Source organism: Branchiostoma belcheri, unplaced genomic scaffold (genome assembly GCF_001625305.1).
Source record: "Branchiostoma belcheri isolate BF01 breed outbred unplaced genomic scaffold, Haploidv18h27 scaffold63, whole genome shotgun sequence".
Lineage (NCBI taxonomy): Eukaryota > Metazoa > Chordata > Leptocardii > Amphioxiformes > Branchiostomatidae > Branchiostoma > Branchiostoma belcheri.
Genome location: NW_017804276.1, coordinates 1,923,042 through 1,934,982, shown reverse-complemented (window position 1 = coordinate 1,934,982; position 11,941 = coordinate 1,923,042). Strand labels below are relative to the sequence as shown.

At 41.2% G+C, this 11,941-nt stretch overlaps 1 protein-coding gene across 1 annotated transcript in view; it reads right to left on the bottom strand.

Moving 5' to 3' along the window:
• Positions 1–2,593: 2,593 nt before the first annotated feature.
• LOC109483219 (thrombospondin-3-like) overlaps positions 2,594–11,941 on the bottom strand; it is a gene marked incomplete at its 5' end in the record, with an annotated part of 14,595 nt that continues 5,247 nt past the window's right edge. Inside the window, 9 exon segments of the mRNA XM_019786198.1 lie at positions 2,594–3,761; positions 4,406–4,545; positions 4,708–4,805; positions 5,635–5,709; positions 6,483–6,679; positions 7,184–7,232; positions 8,510–8,688; positions 9,282–9,377; positions 9,747–9,832. Of these exon segments, the coding sequence (XP_019641757.1) occupies positions 3,706–3,761; positions 4,406–4,545; positions 4,708–4,805; positions 5,635–5,709; positions 6,483–6,679; positions 7,184–7,232; positions 8,510–8,688; positions 9,282–9,377; positions 9,747–9,832 (976 nt within the window).

Sequence of the window (11,941 nt, the reverse complement as noted above, 5' to 3'; positions counted from 1 at the left end):
CAGGGCGGCAATATTTTCGGCATCATTTCATACTTGAAGCGTTTGAAATAGCATCAAAACAAGCTACATGAGGCGTCTTTTTATTTTGGGTACCGCTGTGACAGTCATGAATAGCTAGAACCAGCCAAGGATACAAAACAAGCAACTGTTTTCTGTCAAGGACATCGCGATCGTCTCACAGATATATCAATGTGCTATGGAATAGGATTGATTTAACCTACATTAAGAAATGAACAGAAAATTGACTTTGAAAACCCAGTTTTGCCGCCTTTCAGAATTGCACTGGATGCCCTTAACTTGACGTAGAAGAAGCGACTTTACCTCATAAAATGAGCTCTTTTTTCGTCTTCTGCAGACGGCTCCACATAAACAGGTGGGTTATCTTCTGTCGGCATGGGTGCTAGTTCCTCCCTGTCGTAGCTTACTGCATTGCCTGGTTTCATAACGACAGACTCCGCTCAAAATAGCGTGCGCGGGTTCCGAGCGGAAGCAATGCAGTGAGGTGTAGATATATGGCCATCAACCCCACACAAATGGTGAGAGATCTATTATACAATCAATCAAAGTCGCGTGCCTTTCGAATTCATAGAACCATGTTGCCAATTGTTATCAACAAGCCCTCACCCTGCCCTATTGTACCCACACAATTTCAATGATTAATTCATCCCTATCACCTTATCCATCGACTAGTTGAGAATAACAGAATCTGTCCCCTCTGAATTAATGCTTCGGTGGCAGTTCTGACGCCATATCAAGTACAAATCCACGTCAGATACGTCTTGCAAGTGACAGTTGAAAAATGCAGCCCTTTTATTCAGCTAGAAATGGACGAGCAAGTACGCACAATGACTTTATAAGGTGCGATTAGGATGTTGCATTACGCCAATCATTGGTTGTGGGTAGTAACAGTTCAATGTTTACATCAGTTGCGAGTGGTGGTTCATGTGTATACCAACCTATTTATTCAAATGTAGCATCGCCATCATGCCTTATTTATCATTGTCAGTCAGTAGATACATTTGTATTTTTGACTGCAATTCAGTTTTCTTGAATCCAACGTTGTTTCATGTAGTTCTCCCAACAGCACGGAACAATTAAACAAAACAATTCCGTTCATCTTGTTTTAATACAATTTGCAGTCAGGGCTCGAAATACTTTTTCTGCTTACCTGCACCGGTCCAGTTAACATTTAAAATTACCTGCACCAGACAAATTTTACCTGCCCTACTCAGACTTATAAGTTGAGAAATATGAATGATATTGTTCAAAAAGTATTGCCATTATTTCTTTTATTCTTCCTGCATAGGTGGTCACAGTCAAAGCAGGAAATAAAAATCCACATACACTAACATGTACACGTATATGTAAGCCTAATACACGGACCAGTGCAGGTTACGAGCACGTCAGAATTACCTGCACAGCGGCCTCAGTTTTACCTGCACTAAGGTTTAAGGTGCATATGCAGCCAGTATTTCGAGCCCAGGCAGTTGATGTAAACTTCATCGTACATGTTGTTTTCTCAAAGCAGGCGTCTGATCTAGATTCAGGAACTTTCTAATCAATAAAGTGTGACCTTTCTAGCCTTGCCTGTCACGCGCAGCGATCGCGATTTGCGTGACTAAGATTTGTGGCCGATATTGTGACGAACTGGCATCTCGTGCAGTCCGTAGACTTGTTTACTGCGGAGCATACACGTTTAGGTCACAGCAAGTAAAGTTAATGGATGACTTCCCTCTCTGAGCCCAAATGTACGTATACAGCGATTGGGCGAAAAAAACAAGGAGGGGCAACAAAAAAACAAGATTCCTACATTTTCAACTTTCGAGATCTTAAGCCTTGTTGAACAAGAAATGAGGCGACAAAACATTACATCACAACCAACAGGTCTTTATTCCTGTATCTAACAGTATCACCTGTCCTTGTAGATGGGTATCATCTCAAGACTCAATTAGCAATTGTAGAAAAAGATTATTCATACGTGATGAGACTGTCAACACTTGCCAAACGTGAACAATTCTGCCTCAAGTTTGCTGGATCGCTGAACCGATAGACCTTTGCAACATTTTGTCCATTTTCGGTATGTTGTCCACCATATATTTGAGGCCAACAAAATTTCTTGTGTTATTTTTTTCAAACCAGGCAAAAATCAATTCGCGCCCTGATGTCATCCATAAAATTACTTGCTGTGGCCTTCGTGAGAATTGGTAATATTCATAGTCAGAGCAACGTTGATATCGACACGTAGTACCGCACACCCGTGTAAAATGTTAAAACCATCCAATGCAATTTCAGGGCGGCGGAACAAAAAAATTCTAGACGAGGAAACCTGTCTGATATTGACATTCACTGCCGTATGTCAGCACATTTCTGTCATCATATTATACTTGAAGCGTTTGACATAAGCCCAGAACCAAGCTACGAGGCGTGTACATATTTTTGAGCACCGCTCATGGATAGCTAAATCCAGCCTTCAGTACAAAACAAGCAACCGTTTTCTGTCAGTGACATCACATTTTTGCCTCATAGATTCCAGTATGCCATGGAAGAGGATTGATTCAACTTATTACATTAAAAGAATAACTAGAAAATCTGCTTTGAAAATTCAGTTTTGCGGCCCTGAACTTGCATTGGAGGTCCTTTTAAAAATATTCTCTTTGAAACTAGCCTTTCTTTTCAGCGGGGTATGCTTATTGAAATACATAAAAGTAATGTTGTCATCTCTCTAGAAACGTTATGATGTAGTAGTGACAGACTGTGAGACAAAGCTACTACATAAAATATAATACCTGGCATAATTTAATATGCGGTCACATTGAAGTATCAATCATCTACATGCAAATCCTTTTGTGCAAGAGCACTATTACAAAGACCAATGATAACAAAGCAATATTACGACACAATACCCCAAAGTCCCAAACCATTGAAACTGAATACACAGACCATATAAATTTCAGCACTTTCATTTATTACATATCGTCTATGCACACATCACATACTATACACTTCAAATGTTGTGGCCATAGGCCTTGTATAGCAATGTGTTGGATGTTAGAAAGTCGTTAGAGGCGTAATGTTATAGATGGTCTCTCAATGGAAGTATGATTATTACAAGTTATTTGAGTCACCGATACAAAAAGGAACAAGCAACAAAGCACAGATATTGAAGGAATCACATCAACACTAAATCATGATATGCCACCTCAACAAATATAGTACTGACTATTATGCCTGTGTCACTGTTATTGTCTCATTACTAGAATTAAAGATATATTCAAAGCATGATTCATACAAATGCACTTATCGTTTTCTAACATATTGATTTAATAAAAAAAAGTATAAAATGAGTTTTATCAATGAATCCCATATATCCATAGTAACGGATACCATCATCATCATCATACATCAAATTCTTACATCTAAAAAAGGCTATTGCCATAAATAGGACGTATCCTAAGTGATGGTTAGTTTGTTTTCTTGGATGAACCATAACCCAATATGAGCTGCCTGTCACGTCAAAATCAATATTAAAGGCAGATATTTACTGCTGCTGAATCTCACTGTCATAATACATCAGACACGCGGTAGGATTAATCGAACTATAGGTGACATCAACTAGCTGTCTTCGTGTTAAACTGGAATGTCCTTCATAAACAGAACAGTGGAAGACGTTGGTTGGATGGTGTTGTGTTTATGAGATGATCCTGGTTAGTAGTATCTCTGGCCGTAACTCTGGCCAGTCGTGAACGCATCAGGAAGTGTATCTGTCGGGAGAAACATGATGTTAGGGAACATGTACACAATCTTCCACACATAAGCAACATACGAGAAGCCTGATAACAAGGTCAAATGAACATAATATAAAACTAGCAAGGTAACATTTGCAAAATAAAAGCATAAAGTTTACATTCATATGGTCTAGACCAACAAAATAACCGCTGTGTTTCTTCTTACTCAAGCACATTCATAATGTTCATATTATATATATGGTGAGCAGATTCTCCAGCTCTGCCCTGCTACATTAAATAACCCAACACCACAGACTTTCTGCTACAATACCAGTTACCATGGTGACAGGTGTGTGGTCCAAGTCATTGATTTTATTTGTTTGGAGAAGAAGAAAATGAAAACGAAAAGAAGAGGAGGAAACGAGAGGAAGAACAAACTGAGCAAAAACAATATGTTTTCCTTTTGTGAAGGTAAACATGCTTTTTTGTAAGATGCATGACGCATGTAAATCAACAAGTAATCTTTTATAAAGGAGGGTCTTATACATAACAGGTGTTGAAAACCACCATTGATATACCGTTGTATCATTGAAAGAGCTAGTTTTCTGCCTACGAACCTTTATGATTTAATGACCAATCATAACATCATCACTACAGACGTTGTAAAAGAGGGGACGTACCGTTACACGTGTAGGTGAGGTCAGACCAAATGATCTGTTCCTGTGAAAAGCAGAAGACGCCCAGTCGACCTCCCCTCATGGTGGTATCGATGATCGTTCCCGAGTCGGCCACCAAATTCTGTCCCTCGTACAGGCGGACCCTGGCACAAAAGCATCAACATTACAGTGGACGAGTTTCAGTTTGTCATGTATGTCAAACGTTCACAAAAAGTGCAAATCTGTCCGTGAGAGCATTGTTCAAGTATATGTAAGTTCAAGTGTGCAACTTAGTGACTGCTATCGGACGTCTGTTCGCTACATACCTGATGTACCCAACACTCGGCCTGTGCTCCAGTTTCCAGCGGTAGGAGGCCTTGTCCTTCCATCCGACATTCCTGGGGTCCTTCCACAGAAGTTTTACCTGCAAATCCACAAAATTCGCTTGATGAACCATTCCTTATGCTTAGGCCATGTTGATTTAACTATATGGATGACAATATCCTCTGGGAACCCCAAAACTGATGCGAGCATGCGAAAAAAAAAAGTTTGTCAAAAACAGTTGCCTTTGTTATGAAATCTAATAGTATGTGGTCATGAAGATTGAACAAAGGAAACACACAGAGGATGGTGTGGTGAATAATAGACCCTTCATTTTCATTTCTTCACATTTTCTACTTTTCATTTGGAATTGACTTTGGCATTCTTTGACATTAGTATGATTTTCCAATATTCTTTTTGCAATTTATGGCATATATTTGCTCAGTTTGCAGCTGCTTTGTACGAACTACAGTATAGTTTATTATATTAATAAATGTCATCCTTAAAATCAAGTCAACATGGCCTTACGTCATCAATGAGAACAATGGGCAGGGGTCGAAGTTCATTTTGGGTAATAGGTGCACTGGTGCACCCAACTTGAAAAATTGGGTGCACAAAAAGTTTTTTGGGTGAACCCTATAAAATAGAATAACCAGAATGTCAGCAATAACTCATTATGTTTCATTTCTAAAGAAAATTACTACAACAATGATTTTATTATTTTTCTGACACTTGGGTGTTAAGAATATGCTGTATACTACTATACATCTTATATGTAAACCTACGAAAATATTTGGGTTCACTCGTGCACCCACAGAAAAAAAATTGGGTGAACAGCTCCAAATTTGGGTGCACTATTAAAGGTGCACATGCACCCAGTATTTCGAGCCCTGATGGGGCTTGTAATCTGGCACACTACTGAACTTACTGACCTGAGACTCTGTGTCTCCTGTGTTCCACAGCGCATTTCTCAACATCTCTCCTGGACCAGTGTTCGACTTCACAGCCTGCAATGAAAAGTGACCAGAGTACAGTGGGGGGTAAAATCCATATAATCCCACATAACATATCAGCAATTAGATATTGTGAAATATGATTATTTACTTATGTGAGCTCTGCTGCATAACACATCGAAGTTGAATGTGCTTGGTGTAGTTTGAATGTAAGTTTTTGAAAAGGCACTGGTATAAGGGATCTATGAGACAGATGTTTGACATTGTTTGTGGTTATCAACTTTTCCTGTTTACACTGGAAAAAACGAAAACAAATGCAAAGAAAAAAAGCTTCAGATACAGAAGTATTTTCACAAGGAACATTCTACCACCAGACCTAAAACATTCAAGAACAAAGTACAGTTTATAATCAGGACTCAAAGTATTTCAATGCAAAAACAACGTAGACTAAATCACTGTAACTCAACGTATTATAAGTAGTCATCATTTTATTCATGATTACTTGCTTTCGCAATTGCTTTTGCAACTGTGTTGCCCTGTCCTTGGTGCTGAAATATGTTCTCCAAGCCCTCAGGATGGCACATAATGTCATAATGATAAATCTATGAAATATGAGGCCAGAATGTAAATTCCACATCCATTTTCACGTGCTCTCTCCGCAAAGATGACGGGCAACTTAAAAATGTAGTTAGACAGAGCATGGAGTTATAAGACATACTGCCTCCATGGACAGAGCCTGTTCTCTAACCCGATACATGTTTGGCTGTGTTCAATCTGACATCATTCGAACACATTATCCTAAGAAAGTAAGAGTAGCAAGTGTGCACCTTAAGCTGAAGCCCTGGCTCCGCGACGGCTCTGAAGGGCGTGGCCTGCCAGTAGGTCTGCTCCTTCTGTTTCCACATGACGACATAGAAGCTGCCGCTGTCCTGGTAGGAGAAGATGAAGCCTGCGTAGTCGTCATCGGTCTCTGTGTTGACGTAGAAGGTTCCACTGAAGTCCACGCCGTTGAAACCTGTAAAGCCTAAGCACACAAAGATGACATCCATTACAGTTTTTTTTTAATTTCAACATTGGAAGAAAACAATACATATGTGTGGTGACACACACTCAAGAAATATAGCTTCACTGGACATAATATAATGATTTAACATGAGACAAAAATATCAAATGGGTAACGTCCGTTTAACGACCAATTTAGATTATGTTTTTTGAATACAGTATGAATCAGTAATCAAATCAATTTTTTAGTTTCTGATAAGTATGACTGTATGATAGCGAGAATTTGAATGTTGACTTCAGATGACAGTTGAGGTGATTACATAACAAATGTACAGTAGCACCATCAGATAAATTGTTTATGGAAATGGAATAATCTAAAGTAAAATGCATCACAGTTTCGCCATGCTCCTGTATAATCTACGAGGGTTGAACAGTGCTTAATGTCTAGTTACCGATGAAACAGGACCTAGATAACATACATCTTTCGGCACAAGGTAATAGTTTCTGATGAGATGATGTTACTCACCAACGGCCAGACCTGGATCGCTGTTCATAGTCTGCACAATTTCCTTTCCCTGGTAGGTACAAAAAATGTAAATGACATACTGTTATGAGCACTCAACAAGAGCAACAGCAGCAGCAAAGAACAAACAACGTTTACAATAGACAAAATTTACAGATTCTGATAGATGACGTTGTATGTATGAAATGATAAGGAACAGGTCAAGGTCAAATATGAAGATGTCTTCTCCGGCCGGCTGCTGCATGCTTTGCTGTTTGTAGACATCGGCGTACAGATCTGTTACTCAAGAAATGTAGAGCTCCGTAATCTGATGTCCACTTGCCCCTGGCATCACTGCAGACAATATGCAGTATCCATTAAATCTCAGTATCACTCCAACCCACTGAGCTCCGTGTGTGGTTCTCAAGTCAAAGTACTTCATGTAGCAACTTTACTCCCACAGCAGATACTAGTGAGATGGCCAGTGGCTCCTCCTCCTGCTGATCACTAGTTGTGACAAGGAATCTTCAAGAAAGACCGAGAGGAAGCCACGTCTTGACACGCCCGACCTCCAACGCAGCAATTCATTTTGTAGGAGAGAAGATGTTGACAACGGTAAAGCCCAGCTCAGCGTTGATCGACTTCTGTGTTTCCTCTTGAACATCTGTGTTTCCTCTTGAACATCGACTGCTTGGCTGATGTTAGTGATAGCGCCATTGTGAGCTTTCAGCCGTTAGATTAACTTATTGCACATGTGATTGCATAGATTTTTTGGGTTGACGACTTACAAGGCAGTGGCTTCATACTGCGTGGGATGGCACGACAACAAAAAAACGTTGTTACCTCTGGGGATGCCTGTGGTCAGCTTCCTCTCATGGCACTTCCAAAGTCAGTCTCCGTGTTGTTTCACATTTAAACTTAGCTTCTAGAAGTAACACCCTAATCTAACTTTGACTTTTCCCTTTTCAAACTGATCTGTAAGTCATTCAACTTCGTTTGTTAGCCAAGAAAAAGACGCAGAACTCTCTAACAGTCTCTGGTATAATAGTGTAGTTGATTTTCCCCGTCAACGTCAATGATTTACTGCGTGTCTCAGTCAAATCTGCAGGGAATCTGTCAAGAGATCACTCAACGCAATACAAACCTGTAACCATAGAGATATCTAAAATGCCAACATTACATTTACGTGTCTGATTATGATTGTTTTGTGTGTGTGTGTGTGTGTAATTAATGTTGCCATAGATGGCATACAAAATTTAGTGACGGTATTCAATATACTAGTAGCTGTTAGGGTGTATATAATACAAGCAAAAGCAAGCCTTGTTGCAATAAGGTTAGACGCAGACTTACCTCATTCAGAACCACCCAATTGGGGTCTATCTGAGCTTCTCCCTCCGGATCAAGGACAACTGTCTGGAAGGCGCGGAAGTCTGTCTTCTGAATGGCCGCATTTTCCGGACACACGTCAATCCAGTTCACCACGTTATCGTTATCGAAATCGTCCTCGCAGGCATCGCCGACCGAGTTGCCTGTAAACAGACGACTCATTTGTTAAACTAAGGGTGAAACAAGCCGACACGAAACATGAAATTTTACCTCGTTGAGAATAACCCAGTTTGGATCGATCTGAGCCTCTCCCTCCGGGTCGAGTACGACGGTCTGGTACTCGCGGAAATCCGTCCGCTGGATGTTGAAGTTCTCCGGGCACACGTCGATCCAGTCCACCTGGTCATCATCATCGAAGTCTTCCTCACAAATGTCGCCTCTACCATTCCCTAGAAAGCAGCCGGCACAAGTCGCCTACCAAACTACGCTCATTGGTTGAAGATATGGACAACGAACTGCCACCTCTAATGCAATGTGTTACAACTGTTTTGTTATCAGCTATTTCACATGCATATTTTTTTTATTCAGGTGAAAGACAAACAATTAATAAAAATTGGAGGAAAATCAGGAATTAAATCGTTTAGTAGCAGTAGTTACTGTAGTGACATTTTGGGTGAGCGACAAGATTTTGGAGTTGATAGAGGAGAAAAACAGTGTGTATTTCACACATACTTTATCCTGCCTGTTTTGTCAGGCCATTAACTTAGAGTTAGTAACACTTGCACTGTTCACATACTGTTGGTGTCCAGCTGTGTCGGGTTCACAACCAGCCGGCAGTTGTCACTGGTGTCTGGAACGCCATCGTTGTCATCATCATCATCACAGTTGTCACCTGAAAAACAACATCATATGTTAAACAAAAGCACTAAAATCCTTGATCATTTGTATGACATCCTTTGTAACACTGCTGAAGTGATACTAGCCTCTACCAGGCTTTAGGACACTACTGGAAAGATCTAGAGTAGAAATTGGCCAAATTGACAGATCATATGCCAAGGAACAGTTTGGCGTTCCCGAAGCACCAAACTGTTCTCTTAGCACGGGCCGACACCTCTGGCATAATATATCATCTGTCTATTTGGCCTCTTTCCAGCAGCATCCAGAAGCCTCACAGGTACATATGTACAGCTAAAGTGATGTTACCATTTTGACATCACCATTCTCCATTAAATTTAAACAAACTTTACGACCATCTTCTTACCTATACCGTCGACATCTGTATCCAACTGATCACTGTTGGGAACTGAAGGACAGTTATCCGAGCTGTCCTGGAATCCATCGCCATCCCTAGAAGGTGCCAAAAAGTAAGTCATAACTATATGTATGTGTGTGTATGGTAGACTCCATTGAGTTACTGTATCTAATAATATCATATTTTGCTCTGGGGCATTGTATCTATTTATACTATAAGAGCCTTCGTTTTCCTGGTTCAATATAGGCAGTTAGAGAACAGAATCTCACAAAATTAAATTACGTCCAGGACACATCAAATAAGATGCTCCGCTGCATGTGCAATACCAGAAGAGATCATAGGGCATGACAGTAAAATGAGTAGCAACTTGATGCTTACTGGTCTTCGTTCGTATCGCAGGAATCTCCCACCAAATCGTCATCACTGTCATTCTATGAGGAGACAGAGACAGATGAAACTGAACATCAAAACCATGGCTACTCACTCAAAACAACATCACAAAACGAAGTTACCATCTTTGTAGCAGGGCTTTTTGGATAGTCTTTACTACGGGGTAGACTTGACTCCATGGTAATTGGAGTTGGATGCTGAAAATTGCAATTCTATCACTGGCTAACTCTTCTGGCCATTTTCTATATGTAATACTATACCGTTGAAGAGGTTCATCAGTCACGTAGAATTAACAGTTAGTAGAAATTCTTCAATCAGTGACTGTATTTAAAGGTAAAAACACGTACCTCCAAATTTTCGGTGTCGACTGTACACCTTTCTCAAGGAGTGACCTAGTCTCGCGAGAACACGAGACTAGGTCGAGACTTGTGTGGATCTTCTGACCTCCCCCGCCTCCTTGCGGAGTAGGGGTAGGTAGGACTTGGGCAGCTCCCAACCTTCGTTGCGATTCATCCCGGCACGTTCCAACTGGATATGGACCGCTTCCTTAATCTTTCTATGTGACTTCCGGGATTCCTGGTCTATGATACTAACGATGTCCAAAATAGGGCCGTTTGTGACCCTATGCCCCGCTTTAAGTTCATGTTGGCTAAGCGCCGATTTACCGTCCTGACGGTCTACAGATTTCTGATGTTCGTCAGTCCGTTCACCTAGGGACCTTTCGGTTTCACCTACATACACCTCACCACACATCTCACACGATATTTTGTAAATAGTACCGCACTTCTCACTGGGAAGTAGTGGATCTTTTGGACTAACCAGGGCATTGCGCAGTGTATAGCCTGGTTTAGAGAACAGACTCACGTTGTGCTTGGCGTACGCCCGTTTAAGTCTCTCAGTGACTCCTTTGATGTAGGGGAGTACTGCGTAACTCGCCGGGTGTCGCTCTTTGTTTTGGGAGGTACGTTCTTTATTCATCTTTTTCTTGTCAGTGATGTTATCCCCCTCTTTTAGCGCCCATTCTGGGTACCCACAATGTCGCAGTGCGTCCCTCACCTTGTCCTTCTCTGCTGCTCTGAGGGTGTGGTCTTCTATCAGTGTGTTCGCCCTGTGCATAAGTGTCCTCACTATGCCCAGTTTTTGATGCACTGGGTGGTTAGAGGACCACAGCAAATATTGGTCTGTGTGAGTCTCTTTGCGAAACACATCTGTGGTGATGGAGTTATCCGGTTTGCGAATCATCATTACGTCCAACATAGACCGTCAGGACGGTAAATCGGCGCTTAGCCAACATGAACTTAAAGCGGGGCATAGGGTCACAAACGGCCCTATTTTGGACATCGTTAGTATCATAGACCAGGAATCCCGGAAGTCACATAGAAAGATTAAGGAAGCGGTCCATATCCAGTTGGAACGTGCCGGGATGAATCGCAACGAAGGTTGGGAGCTGCCCAAGTCCTACCTACCCCTACTCCGCAAGGAGGCGGGGGAGGTCAGAAGATCCACACAAGTCTCGACCTAGTCTCGTGTTCTCGCGAGACTAGGTCACTCCTTGAGAAAGGTGTACAGTCGACACCGAAAATTTGGAGGTACGTGTTTTTACCTTTAAATACAGTCACTGATTGAAGAATTTCTACTAACTGTAATACTATACAAATTACGGAGTCTGGTAGAGACTATGTTTTAGCACTCTCCAAGCAGAAGGCTTTGGCTTATTCTGGGTGTGTTCTAGATGCTTTTATCTGTCTCTCTTTCTTCTCCTCTGTATCTTTTTTCTGCCAGCCTCGGATGATAAATGGTAACTGTCTGGCCAA